The 27,404-nt window shown below is 33.2% G+C and overlaps 1 protein-coding gene across 3 annotated transcripts; it reads left to right on the forward strand.

Moving 5' to 3' along the window:
- Positions 1 to 850: 850 nt before the first annotated feature.
- LOC129237140 (rho GTPase-activating protein 190) lies at positions 851 to 27,210 on the forward strand. 3 transcript variants are annotated; one of them, XM_054871627.1, is made up of 19 exons: positions 851 to 1,059; positions 2,545 to 2,701; positions 2,771 to 3,903; positions 4,613 to 4,906; positions 6,782 to 7,155; positions 7,219 to 7,801; positions 8,706 to 8,884; positions 8,946 to 9,188; positions 14,517 to 14,582; positions 17,070 to 17,195; positions 17,269 to 17,313; positions 22,280 to 22,437; positions 23,424 to 23,628; positions 23,702 to 23,920; positions 23,985 to 24,040; positions 24,099 to 24,483; positions 25,963 to 26,094; positions 26,183 to 26,327; positions 26,403 to 27,210. In XM_054871627.1, exons 2-19 carry the CDS (start codon positions 2,552 to 2,554, stop codon positions 26,599 to 26,601), a joined length of 4,692 nt encoding a protein of 1,563 aa, XP_054727602.1. In that variant the 5' UTR covers positions 851 to 1,059; positions 2,545 to 2,551; the 3' UTR covers positions 26,602 to 27,210. The 3 variants fall into 3 exon arrangements, with proteins under 3 accessions (XP_054727602.1, XP_054727603.1, XP_054727604.1); XM_054871628.1 differs by lacking the exons at positions 17,070 to 17,195; positions 17,269 to 17,313; XM_054871629.1 differs by lacking the exons at positions 14,517 to 14,582; positions 17,070 to 17,195; positions 17,269 to 17,313.
- The last annotated feature ends 194 nt before the right edge of the window (positions 27,211 to 27,404 follow it).

Consider the following 27,404-nt stretch of genomic DNA (forward strand, 5'->3'; position numbering starts at 1 on the left):
TGAATGTACTCAAATGGCTCCACATTATTTATATCTCTTCCAACTAATCCCTACTCCTACTACTACTATTTTTATCTTACTTTCCTTTTTTAATACTTTCTCCAACTTATACTTCTTTACCACTAGCTGTAATTTTAATTTTAATTTTGATTTTACTGTTAATCCTTTTATGTAAACTATTCTTAAGGTCAATCATTGTAAAAATATGGTTGTATGTTTGACTTTAATAATAATAAATAAATATGTTTTAGATAAAATTTATAAAGTTTACTTGAAGTCACACGAAATATTAAATAGTAATCCGCTAAGGATATAAAGGTACATAGTATGTATGTATTTCTGAACCACAGCTTCCAGTCACCTTTGCTGCAGTTTCCGAAATACAAATCGAAAGCATTGAAGGTATATTTTGTGTTTTATGTTTGACAAAATGTGATGCTAAGATCGTTATTTTGCACTTTATTTGGTTTATTTTTTAAATTTAATACGAGCTCAACTGTAAAAGTTCTTAAATTTTGTGATTTTTCCCATCAACAATTTACAAATTGCTACTGATTTTACGTTCATCGGCTTTATTTTTGACACAGTTCTCTTTGAGAGAGAATTCTCGGAAATTAAGTTACTGGCAAGTTACTGGATAATTTTAACATGATTAGACCTATTTTCTAATTAATCTTAGATAATGTGGTAGTACTGCCAAGTTTGTAACCTTAGGTATGTACGGCGCATACAGCGCCATCTCTATGTGATGGTGATTGAATTATAATTATTGATAGAAAAGTATGGCAGTTCTCCTACAGGTACTTTTATTCGGATAAGATTCGGACTTATTTGTTTTCACTGGGCGGCGTAAAAGTGATGAAGTGAAAAATTCTGTAATGCTGTAAATTGAGTTTTAAATAAGCAGAGGGTTTTATAAAGTTTAACAAAACTTTATTAAAACCTATTTGTGACTATAAGATTCTTCATCGCAAAAGTGGCCGTGTCAGACACTTTTATGTACACGACTTTGCCCAAAGTGTGCAAGTCTTAAATAGTGCAATTTAATTTATAATAAGTGTAAGCATTCAATTATATACATATATTTGGCTATAATTATTGAAAGCTTCAAATAGTAAATTTCTTTTAGTAAGTAGGCGGAAAAATAGTGGATGTTAACCAGATTAAGTACTGAAAAAATGGTGTCTGGATTTGCATTACTTATGTTACTTGTGCGCAAGAACGGGTTTGTAAAAAATGTGCATGGTTCATTTAAAGGAAAAAGCTATCCTGTCGTGGTCATATAAAGTCTCGTCTGTATGTACTCTTAATATTTTTACCTGTAGCATACCTCTTTTTCCATAGCTGTTTCGAGGATTCAATTCATATATGTATATACATATATACGAACATATGTAAATTATTTGTGTAGGTATTAAGCCACTTAATTGATGAACGTAATACACACAATGGATGCACAATCAACTTGGTGTTTAAATATTGTTGTATGTATGTATGTGACTTCGAACATTTAAGTCAACTGCATCTGTTGGTGCACATTTGCGAAATGCTTATATTGAGACTGTAACGTCAAGATACCTCGTAACAGTGTCCTTAGTTTGGAAATGTATCTGACTAACCCTAAATCAAAGCAGATAAAGCATCTGCGCGAAATGCTATTCTGATATAGGTGGAAATGTGGCAACTATTCTAAATATTGAATTTAATACACGAATGTTGTACTATGGAGATTTATTAAAATATTTAATTTTTGAATGCAAATAGTCCACAGGGACAAACTCATAATGCTTTCATTTTAAGTTCCATGGATCGATCGGATGGACAGTTCTTGTCCAGTGCGAGTTACAAAAATATTGCCAAAGCATTTAATTTGTTTTAAGTTTTTTAATGTTCCCTAGGCACTCATTTCTACAGTTTGACATCATCCCCAAAAAACTTATGGAGGGTGTTTCGTAATATTACCGGCGAATTGATGTCGTATTTATATTTTCATTCATGCCCACTTCATAGACTGCGAATGTCACCCTCACTTGCTTCGAATATGGCTGGACCGATTTACGATTTGATATAGAATAAAGTTCGGCGAATGGAATCGATTATTCCTCAGAATATATTCGCCACAGGATTTGAATGTGGTCTAAGACTTCAATAGTCATCGGCCAGAAATACGTTAGTATTTCAGAACCTATTAGTAAGATTAAATATTGGATTGTATGAATATATGAATGTCAATATGTATCGAATCAATTTAAATAATGCTTACTGAAACAATTCGGTATAGATTTTGTGTTAAAAAAATGGGAAAGGAAAAATAAGTTCGGTGAAACTTGTCCTCCACCAACACGAGATTTTGAAAGGCACCTAACGCCACCTCTGCGGCTGTCAAGGCGGCCTTTGTTACACAATTTTTTTCTTTCATTTGGTGCTTTTTTGTTTGAGTTCGGGGGAAAATCAAATGGTAGCCACTTGGCTTACTCATATGATTTTACTTATGTATTTTTATATATTTATTTCTTTTTCTTTTTGATGTTTTATTTTTAACAGGTAAAGCATGAAGCAGATAAATGTATCTGTAATAGGTCTCTCAGGGACTGAAAAAGATCGGGGTCAAGTTGGTGTTGGAAAATCTTGTCTATGCAACAGGTTTATTCGCCCGATGGCTGATGATTACTTTATTGATCACATATCAGTGTTGAGTCAGGTAGGCTAATAAAGTGAAAACATAAAAATTCCAAAAATTGAAATTATACATATACATATATATTTATAGAGCGATTTCAGTGGAAGAATTGTTAATAATGATCATTTCTTATACTGGGGAGATGTACGAAAAACCACTGAAGATGGAGTGGAGTATAATTTCCAAATAATTGAGCAGACAGAATTCATGGACGACTCAACATTCCAACCCTTTAAAGTTGGGAAAATGGAACCATATTATAAACGGTGTGTAGCCACGAAAGTATTTTCGGCAGAAAAACTTATGTATATATGCAAAAACCAATTGGGCATAGAGAAGGAATACGAACAGAAAGTTATGCCCGAAGGTCGTCTTAGTATAGATGGTTTCATCATAGTTTTTGATGTTAGTCCAGTGCCTAATCGGCCGGTTGAGAAGCAAGTTGAATTTGTCCACAATGTCATAACAAATATTCTTAAAAATAAGAAACCACTTGTGCTCGTGACAACAAAGAACGACGACGCCAATGAAATATATATACGAGAAGCAGAAAAAATATGCCAACGCAAGGAATATAAGGGTTTGGTGCAGTTGGTAGAAACATCATCGCATGAATCTATAAATATAGACTTAGCATTTATACTCCTTGCTCAAACGATAGAAAAAGTAAAAAGTCGTATCAAAATTACCTCATATCACGAGGCTGCAAAATCACGCAAGGAGCTGTTAGACACACGAACTGAAGCTGTAACGAGACTCATTCGCAATCAAATAATTGATTATCAAGTGTTTTGGTCACAAGGCTCCAAAATATTAGCCCAGTATAGAGAATGGACCGAATTTTTGAATATTTTTGGAGTAGAAGCTGGTCTGAAGCTTTTCAGACGTCATATGAAAAAGTTACGGGATGACCACTTAAATAAAAAACTGAATCAGTATATAGATAAATTTGCCAATACCTTAGAGTATCTTTTGCCCGACATTAGCACCTTAGGAACTGTTGATGAAAATATATGGGTAAATGCCAAAGGCATTTTGCGAAACCACCCTGACTTCGAACAATATTTTTTCGAATGCCCTATAGCATCATGGACTGAATTAGATGCTATGGAAGAAGCCGAGGATGAAGTACGCATTCCATTTGATGTATTGGACACTCCAGAAGCAGAAACAATATTCAGAAATTACGTAAATGCGGTACAGCAAGATAAAAAGAAAATAGGGTGAGTTCATTTTATATTTTCAAATAAATACTAATAAAAATATGATACTTTCGAAATCATTTGTAATCACAACATTTTTACTATCGCTCAATCTAAAATGGTCAAGGTTAAATTAAATGGCTTATAATTTTTTATTCTTTTCACATTAACCTTAATAGATTGGAGACTAATTTTGTGATATTTCTTTAATCCACTTTCGCATTGGAATCAATTTCGATTCGCTTCACTTTTCGGTAGTGGAAAACACTTAAGTAGTGGGGAATGAATCGGGATTTTATTTAGTTCTGGAATTGTTATACTTTAAATTATTTTCTTATCATTAATTTCAGTTGAGTGGGGTATTTTTTTGAATTATCCCCTTAAGACTCGGAGCTTTTTTTGAAATAAATCAAAAAATAATATATATAATATATAAAATAATAAATAAATTTATATTAATTAATTCTAGTTTAACTTGTTAACATCAAGAACTTTTTGTAAAAAAAATTAAACTTTTTATTATTTAGCATCTGCTAATATAAGAAATCTTTGCTAAGTCGTCGCGGGTAAATGTCATAATGTAATTTAAAAGTAGAGAATGGCTAAAAATTGGTGATTAGATTTGAAAATTTGCTTAAAGTATAAATATATAAAAACATAAATACTACCTCAAATTTGGTAATCAATAAATATATATGTATAAAATATATATTTACGTTGAAATTGTTAGATGGAAACACCAGTTTAAACTATTGTTGGAAGAGTCTGGCTTTGTAACACCGGGTAAGCAGTTGTCGGAGGTTCGAGTGCTTTTTATGGGACGCGAGTGTTTCGAAGCTTTATCCGAACATGACTGTCAACAAATTTATGATATTCATCAAGACGAAATAATTGAGAAAAGTAAGCAAAACTTCATTGAACTTTTGTTGGAAAACGCCCAATTTTTTCAGCAGTTTAAAAATGTGGACATTATAACTCAAGAAGATGTTCGAGCTATAACAGATCTTATACAGGATGATTCCAGGTAAATTCCGACAATAAAGTTTTAAGTTAATACAAATTGTATGGTTATTATTCACGATATAAGTGTTGCAAATTCATGGTCAATAGTAAATTCATTCCTTTTATTAATTCAGAAAATATTAATATGACAAAAATGAATATAATTGTGAAAAGCCATAATTTTCCACAATATTATTCAAAAGGTTATGCACATTGCATTAGTTTGAACTGAATTGAACGTATCAGTCGCTAATATTTGACATGCGCGGATTAAAAGAATTGAGATTTGCGTAATTTAAGAGCTTCAATAGGCGCGATAGGTGGCTATGTCGTATTCAAGAATGGTAACTTACAGACTGTTTGCTTATTCTTTTTCTTGATTGATGTAACGGCCAGAGCGAAACAAGAAGGAAGTAAAATTGAGTATAGATTGACCTTTAAGAACCCAGTTAATGTGCAAAATTCTGTGAATGTCAGTTTTTAACTTGGACCAATGACACAGGTGTGGATAATCCTAAACATCTTGGTTGTTGTTGTTGTTAACAGCATAGGTAGCCCTGTCAGTGTAGGCATATCATCGTTCGTCTTCGTCTAGCTCATCTAGGGGTAGGCTCAGGAAACATGCTGTTTCGACAGGTTGGGTCCAGAGGGAGAGGGGGGTTAGATGAGTCGGTTTAAGGGGGTATGTGAAGAGGTGGTTAGTGTTGTTGTTGTTGTTGTTAACAGCATAGGTAGCCCTGTCAGTGTAGGCATATCATCGTTCGTCTTCGTCTAGCTCATCTAAGGGTAGGCCCAGGAAACATGCTGTTTCGACAGGTTGGGTCCAAAGGGAGAGGGGGGTTAGATGAGTCGGTTTGAGAGGGCATGTGAAGAGGTGGTTAGTGTCGTGCGGGGTACCTTCACATGCCGGACATGTGTTTGGTATGTCGGGGTCGATTCTGGATATGTAGGCTGCCATGGGAATGCCTAAACATCTTGGTCATCTTGAACAGCTTAAACCACTCAAAAATACTGCAGTAGAGCTCGTGCAGTAGATGATTCTCCAAGTATAATGTGAAATTTCAAAAAAGATCGATGCTCTATCAATACCCTTGATACCCTTCCAGTGAAAGGAAAGGCTATATTACACTGGTTTGTTTCCGTTATTATTGTTGTGGTTGTAGCTGTAGAATCATTCCCCTTAGATGCATGGGGAATACTACTGAGGTGACAGCTCTTGGCCGGATATAAATCCGGGTCATTCCGGTTACGTAGAACCGACTGTCATGGGAACAGTTGTTGTAGCAGCAACAACAGGTTTGTTTCCGTAAGCGAGAGTACTGCATTCAAAAGAGAAGGCTCCACGCTTAAAGTGCAAGCAATTGTTGAGAATTTAATGGTTGTGTGCTAAGCCATTTTTTGAAAAATTGAAAAAATTAGAATTTTTTTGTGCAAAAACCTGATCCAATAAACGGAAGCGTACTTTAGTCTCACTTAATATAAAATCGTAGATGGGTTGTAAAAAAAAAATCGCTGTAGGTGAAGACGTGTGTCCAAAGTGTCAAATCAGAAGTGTGAAATGGTATGCTCGAAACAAGAAGTATTGTGACTGAAGATGAAAGGTAGTTTAATTATTATAAACGTATCTCACCCACCATATTGCCTTCCATGAAATTCGTTTTTTGCACTTGCATATTTTGTAAACCATGATATACAGTAAGTGCACTAAGTAGCTCTTCCGTTCTTACGAAAAAGCGAAAATTTGTACTTTGCTTAAAATTTAATTTGCTAATATGTCATCATACCTACATACATATTTAAGTATTATACTCGTAAATGAACATGACATTGCAAAACACTTATTGTAACACTACACGTAAATATGAATAAAAATATTTTGTTTTTGTTTGATTTTTAGGTATAAGATATTAGATAGGCTTGACCAGGAGAGACGAGTAATCCTATTCCAACATTTGGGCTTCATTCACTGCCCCATACGCGAGCATTGCCCCTTCTTTCATAATTGTGTTGATAGTTTAGTAGACGAATGTTTGGTAGATAAATCACCTAATCAAAAGAATTCTACTAATTGGAAATCGGCGAACTCCGATAGGACATTGAATTTATTAATAGTCGGGTCAGAGCACCTGGCAAGTGATTTACTCAATGATATTCGCATGTGCACAGGATCCAAGGGAGAATATGTGTATGAGAACCAAACATATTACTTAAATTATCGCATTGCTAATGGAGATATGGAAGCATTTAAGTCAATTGATGTTCATTCGAGTGGTAGGTTTGAAAATTATTGTTTGTGCTATTGTTCTTTATTAATGAATTAACATATTTTTATAGGTTTAATTTGTGTGTACTCAAATCAGCAGTCGTTTGAAACACTTAAAGATAACCTAGAACGTACTTTACTGTGCAATTTGGAATTAGAGGACAAGTTTGAAAACTTGCCCATAGTTTTGGTGTATCAACCTCAAGATTTGAAGGAGAACGAAGTTGAGTACCTGCGTAATGAAGGATTACGATTGTCTGAAATGCTGCACTGCGATTTTATTGATCATCAACAAAATCAACAAAAATATGTTTACGAAATTCTTAATATAGTTATACTTTCTTTGCGATTATCTGAAATGAAAAATTTTGATTCATATTCCACCAATCACATCGATCTACGAATACTTGTTTGTATGTTTTGTGGCGATCAGTATGACATTGAAAACATTGTGAACCCACTAATAGCTGAATCAACAACTTGCAAATCGTCAGAGCATTCAATTTTAATTGACGTATTCATAGGAGACTCAAAAAAGCGAATTGAATTTATCCTATCATCTTATCATGGTATTAATCAGTACCGCGAAGAACTAATTCATGGGTATATTTATTTCTATTCTGGAAAACGTAGATCTTCATTTGCTAATTTAAGGTAATTTTTTCTTCCTAATCGCGCACACTTTATTATATATATGTAAATAAAGAAATAGAAATACATGCTATATAATTAAAAAAAAATTAAATATCAAGCTAAAATATTTCGAACTGAATACCAAAGTAGAAAACTTACACAAAAACCGTTTAAGCTTGGCAACATAATTTTATTGTAATTAACTTAAGGGGTTAGGGGTAGTCAGAGGCCCGAAAAAAATGATGATTTTCATTAATTTTTTTGCTAGTCAATTTGAAAAAAAAAAAAATTAATAATTGTGAAATTTATCGCTGTTTTGTGGAGCCGGTTCTCCAGAAGTTCCTTGCGGTGACTTGTTATTGTCAATCGGACAAGAGAAATTAGTTTAATTGTGTCTGATCGAAGCTTTTTTCAGAATTAACAATATGGCGGCCTCAGGAAATATTTTTTCAGATTTTCGAGAAAAAAACCGACAATTGTTTAAAAAAATCGAAATTTCAAAAAAAGTCCTTTGATCAATCACGAGTTTTTTATGTTTTTCAAAAGCAGTATAAATTTGATTGAAATCTACCAAGCGGTTTTTAAGTTACAGTGATCATCAGTTCAAAGAACATAGGTTTGAGAAAATCGCATTTAAAGCGCCCGAGCGCTCTTTGTTAATTGTTGAATAACTCGAAAAGTATTTGTCAGATTCACTTCAAATGTTCACGCAATATTTTTAAGGTATTATATATATACTATACCTACTTTAAGAAAATAAAGAAAAAAATCCAATTTTTTGAAAACTCTGACTACGCATAACCCCTTAATTAATTTGAGTTCAAATACGTTTTGCATAATTTCTACAATAAAATTGTGAATTAAAAACGAAGAAATTCAGTTTCATAACGACTATCAGTAATATATGATTGTATATGTTTTCCAGTGTTTTAGCCGTACAAAATTCCAACATTCCATTACAAATAATCGCAGTAACTGAAAGTGGAGGCGCAAATGCATTTTTCAGCAGTGAAATTTGTCAATTTCTAATAACAGAAGGAAATTCTTTGGCTGATAGATGCAAGGGAAATTTTATGACATTCTCTGCTGATCAATATGTCAAGTGTAAGTATATGAGATTAGATACCACCTCTTATATAATCTAATTAATGATTTGTCTGTTTAGTCGCTTTCTATACGCCCTTTTTGAAAAATGTTTGGGAAAATAAGTATGAAGTAGAGAATTTGCATGTGGAGGAGTCAATAACTTTGGATTCTGGAGAAGGTACTTTGGAAAATTCAGTTAACCAACTGCCCCGGCCACCGCCTCGTCATGAGAGTTATATGTTGTCTAGCACCATGGGTACGGATGGATCTGGAAGTGAGAACTACGAAATGCTCCCAACACGATCATTGAATTCGTTAAATGGTAAGCATTCATTAGCTTATAGCTATAAATAGTATTCATATAAAAATAAGGATTACAACCTTGACGAAATAATTTAATTATTCCTGGCATACCCAACAGAGATAATTGGTGTGTATTCTTAATTAAGTTACTGAGTGCAATTAGAATAATCCTTTATAACTTCACGATCTTCGTTCACGGGCATTTTAACCAATTATTCAAATTCAATTCAAAATGCCCAACCGTGTTTACGCAAGCACTTTAAGGTCCAGTTTTTCAGCACTAGTTTAAAACTGTCCGTATGTAGCAATCCAATTATTGAAACCCTTGCTCATCTTTTTTTTTGATACTAACTTCTAACCATATATCTCGTTTTTCAGTTATTTGTGAAATTTCTCAAGGAAACTTGCATACATACGAGTATAGATATAGAGTATACCGTTACCAAAGGGCACAAAGTTCCCAACTTCGACTTTTAAGTTTTATAGGAGAAGTAAAAAACCGCTATGAAATTGATCAAAATCGAATATGTTCTTTAATATTAGCAGTTCTTTAATATTAGCAATAGAGTTTTTAGTTATTGAATCTTGAATAGTAAAGCCGAAAATTACCGACAGTATAAAACTTCTTCAAATACAGGATCAAATAACACAAACTAAATCCACCATGGAAATTTAAAGGCCCTGCCCGAATGGGTCAATGCATCCGTTGCGGCACCGCATTTGACTGATAGCCGAACTGATTGTGTGTATTTGTATAGGAAGAGTCGCCATACGGCAAGTTTGGCACAACCACGATGTAGGCAATATATAATACGGAATAGTTGATTTGCATACGGCTATAATTTCATTGTGACATCTCATTGTGTTTTGTACGAGAAGTCAGTCGAATTCGTTTGCGCAAATGACACAATGGGCTCATTCTGGCAAGACTGTTAGTTTAATCTTCCTTACGCGCGTTACATTTTTTATGGATATTTCTTCATTCATTTGAATTGGCAGGGATATTACTTTCAGGAAGTGTGCCAAAATGCAAATTTTCGGAAATTAATTACAAGCGGACTTACATTATACATGTAATGTCCTTCCTGAATCTACCAAAAAGTGATTGCAGGTTAACTTTCGTAGATAGAGTAAGAAAGGCCACTATAGCACTTTACTCCTGTAAAAGATTAATAGGATCAACTTGGGGCCTCTCCGCTTACATTGTTCATTGGATGTACACAGCAATGGTAAGACCAATCTTAACTTACGGCGTATTAGTATGGTGGACGGCTTTAAATAGGAGGTACATCAAAAAGACTATGAATCATATACAAAGCCTTTATTTTTGTGGAGCCCTTAGACCCCTTAGAACTACACCTATAGATGCATTAAATATTATGCTGAACTAACTACCAAGCGAACTATTTGGTAAGCAAATAACTGCCAAATCAGCTCTTAGATTCAAGGAAATAAACTCATTCAGACCGACCCATAAAGGTCATTCGACCATATTAGAGAAGACCTCCTTCCATGTAAAACATAATTTTGTAATATCAAGGGCATTAATTTAAATAAATCCTTTGCCACAATGTTTCCTTCGAAAGAAGATTGGTATAACGGCCTTATTGAAGATGAAAATGAAAAAAAAATCTATCTATACAGATGGCTCAAAATTAGATAATAAAGTAGGTGGAGGGATCTACTCAGAAAAACTGGAGATAAAACAATAATTCCGCCTACCCGATCACTAGTATATTTTAGAGCGGGAAACACAAAGAGTATTATGCACCAGGTATGCCGTCATTTATTCAGAGAGGCATAGGATGCTATAAACTTGTAAATTACTGATAGAGAAACTATTAAATTAATAAATTCAAAATGGCAAAACCTAACAACATATGAGTTAAGCAAATTGACATGGCCGAACCGACTTTGATAGGTGTACTAACCGGTCATTGTCTAATAGGTAACCAGCTACAAGGATGGGAGTTCCATACTGCGATTATTGTAGAAGCTGCTATAATACAGAAGAGGAGGAAACTATTAGACACCTCCTTTGTGAGTGTCAAGGATTAGCTGGAAGAAGGCTTTACACGATTGTTAGTACATTTTTAACAGATGAAGCGGATATAGCGCATCTTAAACTAACGAAGTTCAGCTCGTTTATAAAAACCACAGGTTGGCTTAAGAGGGATCCCATTCCAGAAATTCCAGTGGTATCACAATGACCTACGACAAGTCTAAGTGTGTAAGGTAGCTGCCAATAACCTGACCTACCTACCTAACTACCTAATTTTCGAAAACTGCTTTTTGATTGTTCACCCACTTTATTTTTTTTAATTAAATGGCGGTTGTCTCGACCATTTGGTTCTTACTCATTAATAAAATACACAATAAGCTCTTCAAAAACAGCTCTTAAAAATACTTATATAACTTAAATTGAAAAACATGGGCGCACACGGGTTCAACCTCTAAAGGGTGTGGAAATGAGTATTCAAAAAAATAAAATACCAACAGTACTGATATATCATATGAAGTGCACAAAGACAGTTAGTGACTCATTAAAATTATTTATTTATAGAATAAATTTGGAATTCATAGATCCTGAGTTGTTTGACCTCTATCTTTATTATAGTATATAAAATTAATTTATTTTCTGACACAATAATGTTTTCCCCGAGAAAATCACTTCAATGAAATATCTAAACTATTTCCATAACAACCGTGAAATTATATTGTGACCCCATCACTTTGTGTTTGTAAACCGAATTGTCTTGAAAGTCAAACTTTCTTCAATTAGCCATCGGTATATATAACGGTGTTAACTGTTGCATGTGCTTTACGTTTATTGTGCTTTTGGATAGGTGAATTACATATGTACACAATATCTTGTCTTTGAAATGTTATCCTAGAGAGAATTTTATCGACGAGATTAATCGCTTATGTACTTCATTGGTTATGATTCTATTGTTCAATGTTGATTTAATTCTAATACAAAGATCACGCTTATTCGATTTTTAAAGTCGACGCATTTGCGATACTTATATTTATGGGCGTTGGCTAACCCCAATTAAAGCGATTTTGTTAAAGCTGAACATCTTTTCAGATGAATCGCAATTTCTTCTCTGTAGTTACGCTAACCAGAGAACTACGGTTTGACATTGTTAGATTTTGTTGTGGGGTCATTCAATTTTGATTGTTATGCCGACGGCGGCATAGAAATAAGGCATTCGAAAACTATTCTGTTTGCGCTATTGCTTGAACAGGCGCCGAACCCTCGAAAAACTTGGGTTAATAGAATGGACTACTGCAGGGTCAGTCGGACCAGCCATTTGAATGAAGCTATAATGAAGGTTTACTCTTTCTAATAAAGCAAAAGTCATTACAGCATTAATAAAATCTGTTGTTGACCCACCCTAAAAAATATCAAATTAACAAAGGTATATTGGTTGTTGAAATCAGTTTAAGGCATGCGGATTTTCGTGAAAAGTTTGATAATTTTAAGGTCCATTAAGATATAATTTCGGTTGATCCCATAAATCCTACTGTAGCATCTTGAGATACTTATTAATATAAACATAAATAATATTGGGTAGTCGATGAAATTATGGAAAAGATTGACCAGGACCGTCACATAAGCTGCCATGACATCGCCACGGCACTAAACATTCATCATCAAAAGGATTTGAACCATTTAAAAAAGGCTGGTTACAAAAAGAAGCTCGATGTTTGGGTACCACATGAATTGTTTGTGAAAAATTTAATGGACCGAATTAACATCTGCGATTCTTTGCTGAAACGAAATGAAATCGAACCATTTCTGAAGCGAATGGTAACAAAAGACGAAAAGTGGATCAAATACGACAATAATGCGCGAAAAAGATCATGGTGCAAGGGTGGTGAAGCTCAACAAATGGTCGCAAAGCCAGGATTGACGTCTCGAAAGGTTATGCTGTGTGTTTGGTGGGATTGGAAAGGAATCATCCACTATGAGCTGCTCCAGCCTGCTCGAACGATTGATTCTACATTTTACTGTCAACAACTGATGAGATTGAAGCAAGCAATCGAAAAAAAACGGCCAGAACTGATCAGCAGAAAGGGCGTCGTCTTCCATCAGGGCAACGCTAGGCCACACACATCTTTGATGACTCGGCAAAAACTAGGGGAGCTTGGCTGGGAAGTTTTGATGCATCCACCATATAGCCCTGAACTTCCACCATCGGACTACCATTTGTTTCGGTCAATGCAGAACTCCCTTAATGGAGTCAAGTTGGCTTCAAGAGAAGCCTGTGAAAATTACTTGTCGCAGTTTTTCGCCGAGAAACCACAAAAGTTTTACACTGATGGAATAATGTCTCTAGAAGAAAAATGGCAAAAGGTGGTCGACCAAAATGGTACCTACATATTTGGTTTAATAAAGTTCATTATAAATATAAAATTAGTTGAAGTTTGATTAGAAATACGAAAAGACTTTTTCGACTATCCAATATATATAAATATTACTTTGCATTCACTAGTTGGTCATCAAATTTGGGCAAGCGAATACCATTTTCTGACTCACACCCAATGCCTTTTACTCTTTTCAAATTATAGGCAAATTCCTATATGAATATGCGAGTATTAAATCACAAGTAAATTATGTGAAATTGCCTATATAATGTAATTTATACACATTAGGGTGGTTCGTTAAAAAAGAATTGCGGTTTTTCCACCTCAATTATAAAACTTATTTTATTCTAATAAACTTAAATTTTATCAACGGAAACAAAATAATGAGATTTTTTGATTTTTTTTTAAATAGGTTTAAGGAAAGCTGAAATAAGTCAGTTAAATCTTGACCCCCCGCCCGATATTCCGACTAGTAACGACACTAAATTGTAATTTTAAATTAATTTTTTTTGTATTCAATTTATTGTAAGGAAATGAAAAAAATGTTTCACCTATTTAGTCTTATTTAGTTTATCATAAAATTAACATATTCTCATTCCAATTTTTTCGTTTTGCAAATATCATTTTGATTCTGTTGGTAAAATTTTTAAACATTTTTAAGCAGATCTTTTAAGTTGTAACTCTTCTTCTATTATTTGAAGTGATTTTTTGGGAAAAATGTTTTTAAAACTAGTTTTATTTACAAAAAGCTCGATTTTTGAAGATACTTTAACTCAGTCCAACTCACATAAATTTTAATGTGTTTCGGAAATATTTTGGCGGATTCCTTAAATATAATAAGTTTTATAACCCCGATGGAAAAAACAGTATTTATTTTTTGGAGAATTATGCACCCTAATGCACATGTATAATCATACTTTTCGATTGAGTTTCACCGTAATTGATCAAACTTGTATTTTTCTTCTAACAATCACAGAGGAAAGAGATATATCTCTAGATGAAATTTACGACGACAACGAAAAGCCGAAACACCATCATCAAAGTAAGTGATTTTTAAAACATATATTTCAAATATTTATAAATGAAAGTGCACCACAAATCACAGATCATTAAAAATTGTATGTACTTAAAAAAATAGAATGCTATGAAAATGGATTGTCGATATAATCCTACAAGTACACACCTAGAAACACTTTTTGAATTTCCGATCACCTTTTTTATTTAACCCAAAGCGTGCTGATCAAGCTTTTGAGATATCGCTAAATGGAGTTTTTCGAATAATGCATGTCTGCTTCCTATGGACTCTAAAACAGTGAACTGGTTTTGTTGAAATGTTGGAGTCGATATATTTATAAAAATCGTATTTAAAGTCCGATTTTACTCATATTCAAAAGACATACCTTTTATATGAAAGCAAATATTTCCAAAAAATGGACCCGCTAGGTAGCGCTGGAGTATAGATATTTGTAAAAGTCGTATTCATGGTCCGATTTGGTTCATATTCAAAATGCATAAAGTATACATATATTATTTTTTAGCCGTTTCTAAAAATCTTGTTCATGGTCCGGTTTACTTCGGGATTTGAGTTGGGTACTTATATTATATATTATAGTGTATCCTAAGATGTTAGAATAAAATACTTTGCTTAATTTTCTGTATTTCTTAATATTTCGCACCAATATTTTATCCAAATTTAATTGAACATAATTTTTATTTTTCAAACATTTCAATAAACTATTTGAAATCGGATATAAACGCTGTTATGTGGACTTTTTTTAAAGGATATTTCACTACACTGGAAATGTTCAAATTTCCTAAGTAATTTAAATAACACTAATTTTTAACAATCCCCTGAAAAATTTTTTGTGCAATTTGTGAATTTCTCGAAAAAAATATTTTTTTCGTTTCTTATTCAAATCAGTATTCAAATCATTTCTTACAGTTTTGTAAGAAAAGAGTGCTGTTTTACGTAATGTATACCATTGATGCAAATAAGTTATCATCAGTGTTTTCTCCAAATAAGTGGTACGCTATGACCGGTTTACGATGCATTCCAATTAAGAAATCTGTTTGTATTCTTGTTGTCGGTAACGGTGGTTTGCCTCTTACAAAGTGGTTCTAAAAACACCACATAACACAGATCTTTGTATACTTTCCCAAGCAATTTGGTCTTGAAATATGATTTTTCTTCTTTTTAATCCTCTCTTCTCATCGACTGCAACTACAGAAATTAATTTCTTTTGATGAGAAAAAACTAATGAAGGCTCTAAACTCAACATAAATAGCAACGAAAAATTGTGAGCCACTTGTCATTTTCTGAACTCGATATTATTAGCGGCGTTTAAAGTAATAAAAATACGCTATTCATAGCTGTATTACGATTCCAAATAGCTCACCCTGCCGCAACTCAATTTATTGTTTATATTGTTACTTTTTGCTTACATATTAAAAAATAGCACTTCTCTCAAAATAACACCTCTTATTGGAAAACGCTTTAGTAAGACAGAATTTATTACATTATAGGTATTACATATAAAATTCAAATTGTGCAATCTTTATTATTTTTGTGTAGAATCATTCATGATATTTATGTTTTAAAGATACCCCGTTTCAGCTGTTGACTGCAACTACGCCGAAATTCGACCATCTGTAAACACTAACTTTGGTCGGTATTTCGTGAATAACTTTAGTAATGCTAGCTTCAAATGCCTCAATCGAAGCTGGTTTATCTACAAAGCATTTAGACTTTACATACCTCCATAAATAAACGTCCAAATCTGAGATATCACATGATCTTGGTGGCCAATCCACTGGTCCGAGACAGAGATAAATTGTTCACCGAAATGACGGCACCAAAATTTCCTACTTTTTTCAGTATGCTGTTTTGTAGCATATTTAATAGTATGAATAAGTGCAAATTGCAAGTGGCTACAAATTCTCGTTGATTTTTGAAAAATTTTGTCCCACTAAGGTCTAGCCGATTTTCTTCCATATGAAAGACTTTTGAACATGTGCTGCATATGGAAGAGAATTCCTAACATCGTATGCAAAAAAAAAAAAAAATGTCAAAAATCAACGTGATTTCTTAACGACTTAAAATTTACACTTTATTGTACTAAAATTAAATGGGCTATAAAATAGCATGTGGCAAATTGTGATAATAAATTTTTTAAATGGGTTCCATTTTTGTGAATTTTATACCAAGTTTGGAGCATTAAGTTATACGATTGCTATGTACTATACTTTTATAAAAACGAAAAAAAACCAAAATAAAAAATTGTAAAAACTTTATAATACGTCGCGCTACAATTTTTTTTAACACAGGTGTATTTGCTTAATTGTCTTGTGATTTGTGGTTATTTTTGAAAAAAAAAATATCTTACGTGTGTGTACCTCGATTTCTGATTATTCCTTAATTCAATTAAATTAAATTAATTTGTTTTAGTTTTTATTCCCCTTTGTTAGCATATATTTATCATATACAAGAGTAATGCAGAAAAACTTAGTAAACTATTAAATTGCTATTAAGGGTTTCAGATTTTCCCACCTCCAACAACTCCTCCAGAGCCTGCTCCACCTGATCATCAACTCATAACGTGTACATATAAGAGTCAATTCGTATCGGCTTCCGAGTCTAGTTTGGAAGAAATAACATGTAATCTATTTTATTTATTTGAAAGATGTGCAAATTTAATGCTCTCATTATTTTTCATGCCTTCATTAAGCAGCTGATGTAAGTGGATCAAAGGATTCATTGGCCACACATGAAGCAGGTTGATTTTAGCTTGTTTTATTGTATATTGTAGTAAACGGTTGTTTATGATTTTGAATTGTTTTTGTTTCTTGTTTTTTAATTAGTTGTTGTTTTTTTCATCCGTACACGTTTAAAACACGTTTGTTTTTGATATTTGGTTCTTCAATTTGTTTGTCTTAATACATTCTTGCCTGAACGAATATATCAAACATACCAGATACTCTTTTAATAAATAAAATAGAATTTACATAATATGTACCAATTCACATACATACATATTGTCCATTGGACGGACCCCCATTGGTTGAAGTTGCCCAAGAAGATTGTCAAGTTCACTCACTTAATAATTATAAAGGCACCACATATTGAACAGTTTTTACTAATTTTTTTTCCAATTAATTTTAATAATTTATTATTTTTTATACAAATATATTTCATTCTACAGCGAAAACGTTTGCATTACATTTTTTAAATGGAGAAAATTCGCAAAACCGTCGTGAAAAAATTATTAAATATCAACGAGAATTTGGATTTTGAGAAAATTGAATGAGTTGGAAAAGCTGCGTACCCAAATTATTTCTATTCTGATTAAAAGGTTTGAAATTTTAAACTTTTATAAATCTTGTACAAAGTTTGAAACTTCGATTAGTCTTTGTTCAAGAATGAACTATATTAAAAAAAAAATGGAATTGAAAAATAAATAATTATCAAATATGTGGTGCTTTTATAATTTTGCAACGGGCTGTAATGGGATATGTGTAGCTTGACGTTATCCGCAAACATTTTAAAACACATTTGTTTTCAAATCGTAAATCGTACAAACGCTATTATACAGACACTGTATAAGAATAGAAGCGTGACCGGCAAAATTCAAACTTAGAGTTCCGTTAAAAAAAAATCTGTTAAATAGGCGTATCCTCTTCGCTATACGCGTTAGTTAGTTTTGTGAGAAATTTAGGAAGCTTACGTTGTTTCTACAAAATGAGTTCCACATATGAAAAACGATTATTTTGAAGCAGTGTTCCTACATATGTGCATATGGGCAGTTATCAAGGCACATTTGGCTGATTTAGAGCCGATTACCTTCACACCTTGTTCGGAAATTATATTAATTAAATTAAAGTATGTATACAAAGTAAATGCACAGGTTGGAATCTTCGTGCAGGAAGCATCAAATTATAGAAAGGTTTTTCTAATAGCGGTCGTCCCTCAGCAGGTAATGGCAAACCTCCGAGTGTATTTCTGCCATCGAAAAGCTCTTTATAAAAAACCATCTGCCGTTCGAAGTCGTCTTCAAACTGTAGGCCCCTGCATTTGTGGAACAACATCAAGACGCACACCACAAATAGGCCAATGTGGCGTCATTATAGCTAATGGTGGTGACAATACAATTTATTGAATATATCCTATGATCTGAAAGTACCAGGAATGTTAAAATAAAACAAAACAGAGTTAAATTTCAGGCAAATTTATTTTAGCTCCTTCAAGGTATGACCCGTCTGAAGCAACACACATGTGCCAACTTTTAACCCAGTCCTCCATGCACCCCTGGTAGGCCGACAAAGGGATGGCCTTTAGCTCATTCGTCGCATTCTCTTTGATCTCCTCTATCGACTGAAATCTCCTTCTACGGAGTGGTAACTGCAACTTGGGAAACAAAAAGAAGTCGCACGGGGCCATATCAGGTGAATCCGGTGCTTGCACGATGGTATTTACTTGGTGTTTGGTCAAATAATCCAGCACAATTTGGGCTCGGTGCGATGGCGCGTTATCATCATGCAAAATCCAAGAATTGTTTGCCCACATTTCCGGCCGGCCAGGCAGACACTAATGATCCGATGGGGCTAAAAAAGGACAGAGGTGTGTCTGAAGACACACATAAAATAAATATGGACCGGTTCCCACATGCACGGTTCGTTTAAATTAAACATTCTTGGTACTTTCTGATCATAGGGTATTGCATATTATACACATTATAATCCTATAAAATGCAAGTTGTTACAATCAAATTTGCCAAATAGTTTCTGAGTTATGGCGGTCATGCTTCTATTAGACAGACTGTACTGCAAGAATGGCATAATCAAAAAAAAAAGATTTTTTTTAGATAAGTAGAGATGTGAAAAATTCATGGCGATGTCTGTTAACAGCATTTCATTAGATAAAAATATGTGTTTACTTTTACTTAAGGAGGCATAGAGAATTGAGTTCCTTGAAGCTGCTTGTTTTTTCGAATTTCCGATTTTGTCTACCGTCACAATTTTTTCTGTCTTTGTTCACTTTTCGCACGATTAGTCAGTTGTTTCGAGTATAAGGCAAATCAAGACCTCATCTCCATGTAGAGGGTGCTATGAATAATTTAGTGTTAAATCCATCAATTTCGTTTACTTTCTTTTCGTAAAATATTACTTGATATAATAGAAGCCTGATATAAAAGAAGCAAGTTGTCAAAGTTCTCCACACTTGTTTTTATATAGAGGAAATGCGCAAGACCGTCAGTGAAAACAATTTTCAAAAATCAATAAGAATTCGGAACCACTTCAAATTTGCACTTTAATACACTAAAATTTAACGCGTATCCATTTTTTTTTTAAATCTGATTAAAAAGTTTAGCATTTTGATGAACATTTGTCGTATTTTTATAAATATTGCTAAATAAGACAGTAAGCGATTGAGCTTATTTTGATTTTTATGGCATACAATCATTTTACCTTTGTCAGCATCATATAAAAGCCATGAAGAAATGCATTAACATTCTGCAAATGCATTCTGACTACGGAATTGATTTGTATTTTGACATTGGGCAAAATAGTATCTGTTTCCATCTACCGCTACTGCTTCTTCATATACTTATGTACACTTCTGTTCGTTTACTTTTATAGTAATAACATAATTGTCCAGCACAAAATTTCTGTAGAATACTCAATTATTCAGAATATCCAAAATAGTAGACGAACGTAACACTTACAGCTGATTGTGTTTATGTTTTAATTCAAATGTGTAAAGTAGTAAGCAATACAAAGTTTTTGAAATTTTTCTAGGACACCGGATTGTTGTTGTAGCAACATAAAAATTTCGCATATATGTTTGGAGAATGCTGGCCGGATATAAATCTGGGTAGTTCCGGTAACGTAGAACCGACTATGCAACACCAGGTCATACTATGCGCTGATTTAAAGGTGACATTAAGCTTGAAAAATAATTTTTGTTTGTGTGTTTGGTGAAGTTACAGAGTATGATTATGCCAGTTGAAAGAAAACAAAGAAAATTCGATGCATTCTTCAACATCACGAAGGTGAAAAGGCGGAGCAGGCAGCAAAGAAAATGTGCTTTTTAGGGTCACCTTGTACATACAAGTATATTGGGTTTCTGACAGTGGTCAAAAGCGGCTTACAGAAACATAATGCTGTTCTTTATAAAGTTAAAGAGTTTTCTGATCTTGACGTGACATTTGGCTATGGTTTTATATTCGTAAATCATATTAGTCAAATATTGCCAAAGACCTATACTAACTTAGCATTTCTGAGGCGCTATACGAGGGATTTTAAAGACTCTAGATAAAGATACTAGAAAAATTTATTATTATTATTAATTCATTCATTCGGCCGCCGTAGCCGAATGGGTTGGTACGTGACTACCATTCGGAATTCAGAGAGAACGTAGGTTCCAAACTCGGTGAAAGACCAAAAAATGAAGAAAAAGTTTTTTCTAATAGTGGTCGTCCCTCGGCAGGCAATGGTAAACCTTCGAATGTATTTCTGCCCTGAAAAAGCTCCTCATAAAAAAAATATCTGCCGTTCGGAGTCGGCTTGAAACTGTAGGCCCCTCCATTTGTGGAACAACATCAAGACGCACACCACCAAGAGGAGGAGGAGCTCGGCCAAACACCCAAAAAGGGTGTACGCGCCAATTATATATATATATATATATATATATAATTCATATTATAAGTTGGAATCCAATGTATACCTCTTATTGAAATAGAATTGAAAGGGTACAACGAAATTTTATTCGATTCGCTCTGCAACTTCTTAATTTCTCTGATCCATTACCACCCTACAGTGCAAATACATCTGGGGTCCCTTGCCAATAGACGTAGCCTTCAATCCTTGCTGTTTGTTTTTGATGTTATTTGTGGTTCTGTTCCCGGTCGCGAAGTTATTGTTCAATGTTCCTCATAAAATTTTACGTTTTTACTATCTATTTTAGGTATGTCAAAACATTCAAATCAAACTACCAAAACTTTGCCCCTATTACGACGGTTCTACTGAGTTAAATAGTATCTACAGACTACTTGCCATGCCAAGATCTCTTTTCCATTCGAGAACTGCGCCCCACTATTCATAATATCCCTCTTTTGTTCTAGTATGTAAGATTTAATTTTTCGCAAATATATTTATCTATCTATTCTGTAAGGTTGTTGTAATCATAGATTTAAATAAAATGAAAGTGAAACATCGAATCGATAAAAGAAAGAAAGTTGCCTCAACATTGTTTTTTTTCGAAAGGAGTTGCTTTAAGAAGTGAATCCAATATTCATGAGTTTATGACTGTTGATCATCAAATCTGAATGAGTGGAAGTATTCGTAAGCAAAGTTTTCTTCATTTTCCGGTCTAACGTTTCGCTAACTACCTTAGCATCCTCGAACGCGAATACAAATAAAATAATTAATACACAAAACTCAACACATAATAATCAGATCCATCCTTGTCGTAGACGTTTGTTTGCAAGTAATAGAAAAAAGCAATGCAATTAGAGCGTTTCTTTATTAACAACTAAAATGTGATGTTTTATAACAATTCAATGTAATTTATAAATATGTTTTATTCTAAAGTAATTATGTATTTGTTTTCTATGTTTATTTAAACTTATATTTTCGTTAATTTATATATATTTTCTTGTTAGTTATAAATTTTTTTTTTCAATTTTTAATGATTTTATTTAGCTTTTTTTGAATTTCCTCTCTACTATATTTCCTTTTTTTCAGAGTGGCTTGATGATAAAAATGAACCGAGAAGAAATTTAAATAAAAATTCCATTTGGAATAACTTTAGTGGTTCAACACACGCCTATACTACCGGTCGCCGTCATATTGACTCAAATTTAAATAAGATTCGTCCAAAAGGCCCCAGTCAAACATTAAAAGTATGTATTGTAGTATACATTCATATATAAATACTTAGCCTTGCCGTAAATTCTGTGACAAATTTTACAGAGCATACGGCGAGAAGAAATTCGCAGTAAAAAGTTCGGTTATTTTTGGTTTTGTTCTTTGCATTCTCTACTCATAAATTATACTCAGTTTCGTGCCAAATTTCGCTTGTTAACAATGGAGTGGGGAGCTAAGGAAAATCGTATTGCAGTGATTGCATTGCAAAAGTGTGGTAAAAGTGCAAGTGAGATTTATGAATTGCTGAAAAAACTTAATATTTCGTTTAAATTAATATAATGTTTGTCTACCGCACGATCAATCATTTTTCTCAAATGTCTGAAGTGACTGATAGTGCATCCATAAAAACCGTTCGAGAAAGAATTCGCAAAAACTCCCTTAGAAAGCAGAAAATCATGACTCGGCAGGCTTTTAAAATATTATTTTCTCAGATGAAAACATTTTTACTGTTGAACAAGTTTTTAATAAGCAAAACGACAAAATCTATGCTAAAACTTCCAAAGACGCAAAAAATGTTGTTCCAAGAGTTCAGCGTAGCCACCATCCAGCCTCCATAATTGTTTGGTGGAGAGTGTATTATAAAGGCGTTATATCTCTTTATTTATGCGAAAAAGGGGTTAAGACCGAGGCAAAAGCATAAGACCAGGAGGATGTCTTCGAAGGCACGATGAAGCAGTTGGAAGCAGTCTTCAATGGAGAGCGTTGGACCTTCCAGCAAGATTCCACTCCGGGCCATAAGACAAAATCCACTCAACATTGACCATTTCGAATGAAAATTATTTTTTTATATTTACTATTTAATCATAAAACTAGCTTCATTAAAAAAGTATTATAATTTCATATCTATTACGGACTTAACTTGTAACAGAAGTTATGGCAGGACTAAGTACAATCGTATTGTTCCATAGCCTGAAGCAACACTTTAAATTTTGTAATATTATACAAATTTTTTTTATTGTAGCAACCTGGAAAATTAAATATGAAAAACTTCCAACTAGTTAGTGAGGCAGTTGCCAAAATGAATTTCGGAGGCGACTCTTTTCTACCCGCTTCTGATGCTGATAAATGTTCTAAACGCTATACCCATTTTAATCATACTCAATTGGATTGTGACGAAGATGACTCTGAAGAGTTGGCTGAATACGAGCAGATTTATGAAAATGAAGGTATAATGTTATATTATGATACGTTTTTGAAAATAAAAATTGTAAATTAACCTTACAATTGGTTTATTTGTAGACTGCACCGAGTCTGACAGCTGTGCAAGTTCAACCGAACGTAAGGTGCGTCAGCAAAATAGCTCATATTACAAACTTAATAAGAAACCACCAACAAATAAAAAAACCAAGAAAAAGAAGATTGCCATTCCCGTACAAACACCGAGAGTTCCACTGTTCGGGTCCTACGTAAGCCCACCAGAGATTCCTCAACATTATCACAGAACTGCGTCTGATACTAGTAAGGACATTTTTGTTTTTGTACACATATCTACTTTTACACCAAATAATATATTTTCTTATAGAGAAGCCAGGCGAACATTGCACAAATGAGCTTGTAAAGAATGATAAATCACCAGATGTAGGACAATATTTATTTAGCTTGTTTGTTACTTTCTAATCGTTTTAAATTTTTATAGTATTCCATGGTTCCTGAAAGTATTAATTTGTTCGGGTCAGAAAATTTGTCTGAGCTTAATATAAATCCGAAATCTCTGAAAGACTTTGAAAAAACGGAGAAACGCCGATTGAAGGAAGACAATGCTAGACTTCGAAAATTGCAAGAAAAGGAAAAGGAGCAGGAGAAGAAACACAAACGAAAATTAAAACAAGCTTCAAAAGGATTATCCGACAATACTGAATCTCATTTTGGAAAATTACTAATCTCAGACAAAGATGAAATTCCTACTTTTCTTATAAGATGTGTAGAATTCATTGAAAAAGAAGGTCTTGATTCCGAAGGTATTTATAGAGTGCCAGGAAGTCGAGCGCACGTCGATTTACTTTTCCAAAAATTCGAAGAAGGTGAGTTGAAATAAGTAGTCTTTACAAGTGGAACAAACATTTTTGGTTTTAGAAGTAAAAGCAATAAACCATATGATGTAAGTGTATTTTAGTTAAAAAATTTAAAAAGTATGTACTAGGTTTTTCAATAGTTTTGCGATTCGATAAAACACACAGTTTTATGATTTGAAATATAGTTTTTTATTCAGTATAGTCTCCCTGAACATCAATATACCTGTTCCAACGAGATTACATTTTATGAATTCTATCCCTGAAGTGAGAATCTGGAAGGGCTGCAAAATACGCTTCCACAGCTGTTATGATCATTTGATGAAAAACGCTTTCCACGCATGCATTTTTTTTAGGTCTCGCAACAGATGGAAGTCACTGGGGGCCAAATCTAATGAATACGGTGGATGCTCCAACAATTCGAACTTTAATTCATGGATTTTAGCCATTGCTGTCACAAGTGTATTGCCCTGATGAAAAAGATTTTTTCTTTTGCAAACTGTGTCTTTTCACGAATTTTTTTCTTAAGCTGGTCTAAAAAGTTACAATAATATTCAGAATTTATCAATTACTGCACGATACCTGATTTATTCCACTGCAGGAAATACTGACACGTCGATACTTAAACAAAGAATGAAATGAAGAGTGTACCAACATAACAAAAAAAATGTAGGCTAGTAGCAACGCCCTCTCTTATCGAACCGCAAAACTTATTGAACAACCTAGTATGTGTGACTTTTACAATAGTAAACTAATTTTGCTGACACCCAAACATGCACTTGGAAATTTTGAAGTAACAATTTTCATTTGCTGCCACTTTTTATATCATCTACTTTTAAAAATTTTTTTTTATATTTCTTGAATGTGTGAAATGTTGTTATTGACCAATTGTTATAAAAAAATTACTTAACAAAATATTATAGAGGGCTTCGGTATACTTCGAAAGTAATGATGCCCAAATCAGTTAACCTCGAGTAATGGAAATTTAAAGAAGAATAGTTTAATTCATCATTACCAAATGGACCAACCATATTGTGTTATCTATTGACTTGCATTATACATATATAATTTGCGCTTACACACTTTATTGGGTGTTTGACAGACCAACCACCTCTTTGCTCCACAAATGGAGAAACCTACAGTTTTAAGCCAACTCCGAACGGTAAATACAATATTTTTGAAGAAAAGCTTTTTTTTCATGGCAGAAATACACTCGGAATTTTGTCAATGCGTGCCGATCGCTATTAGAAAAAACTTTTTCTATTATTTGGTATTTCGTGGTCTCGAACCTATGCACCATGCAATGGAAATCACGCTTCAACCCAGTCGGCTGCGGCGGCCGCCGCTTTATACTTCATAAATTTGATTTGGTCGTTTTTTATACCCACCTCAACTCTTTTTATACCGGCTGTCCTACGATCAGTTTATTGGATTTAGCATAAATACCATACATAAATTTTAGCTTTCACATTTTCCTCATTTATTTTTCAGATCCACATACAGTAATTGATGTACTCGATATTCCAGTAAATGCAGTGGCAACAGCGTTGAAAGACTTTTTTTCAAAGCGGCTGCCGCCATTATTTAGCAAAGATATTATTAAGGAACTAGAAGATATTGCAGGTACAAAAAATTGTGACAATTATCTTTTTTCTTATTTTAATTAAATTGAATAAATACATATTTATATATCGTTATGTTTTGCGTAAAGGCTCACGAGGTATTGGCTCATCCAAAATTAATGTGGAAGTAAAAACGGACAGAAGCTGTCGATTGATATTACTGAAGACTTTATTACAGAAATTACCGCCCATAAATTTTTTGATCCTCAAATACATTTTCGAACACTTCGTTCAGTAAGTTTAATATTACTACTTATACTTTAAATTAAAATGACATTAACATATCTTGATAAATATTTTTCATTGCAGTGTATCCGAGAATTCCAAATTAAATAGCATGGATAGTAAAAATTTGGCTATTTGCTGGTGGCCAACATTGATTCCTATTGACTTCACGGATATGAGCCATTTTGAGCAATTGCGGCCATATTTAGAAGATATTGTGCAGACGATGATTGACCAGTTTCCCTATTTGTTCTGCGGAAAAGATGCTTTTGTTATGGTTTAAATACTCGTATATTCCAGTAATTGTAAAAGCTTAATTTTAGATGTTATTATGTGGAAGAATATAAAAAGAAACTGTGTTTTAATGGCTTTGTTGTGTGAAGTGATGTTTAATTAAGAATATTCGAATATGCGTCTAAAATAATAATTTATATTATGTGTTAAATTATATTTAAGCTATAAATGTTTTAAATGTCTTGTATGTATGTTTAACGAGTTGTGTAGTGATATCTATGCCATGTGTATGTATGCTTATATATATTTTTTAAATTTGAGTGTATTATTATTGTAGATGTTGTTCTATAAATTGAGCTAAAGAAACTTTATCAAAGGAACACTTCTGAAAGCAACTAAAATATGAATGAAAGAAATAGAATGCATTCATATACATACCTATAAAAATAGAGCAAAGTAAAATAATAACGATAATGGAAAGATTTGTATAAATGTGTGTCTATTTCATGATAAACCTTATAAAATAATGCATTCGTAATCAGCGCGATTTGGTGTAATTATATTTTTTAAAATTATGATATATACGAGAATCCAAATGGATAATCGTCATAATCAAAAAGCACAAACGTAAAAACAAATAAAATAATTCCAAACAAAACATACGAATTTTTAATTACCCAATATCGCTCATTTGAGGCAAACGCGTAAAAAAAAAAATAAAACATTTAGATTAGTGTTCATATGCAGAAGTGAGTTGTGTAAAAAATTCATGGCGCTTTTTATTAGCAGTGTCTCAGTAAATGAAAAGGTGCATTTGTTTTTAGATAGCGAGGCATACGGGCATGTAACGGA

Source organism: Anastrepha obliqua, chromosome 2 (genome assembly GCF_027943255.1).
Source record: "Anastrepha obliqua isolate idAnaObli1 chromosome 2, idAnaObli1_1.0, whole genome shotgun sequence".
NCBI classification, from domain to species: Eukaryota; Metazoa; Arthropoda; class Insecta; order Diptera; family Tephritidae; genus Anastrepha; species Anastrepha obliqua.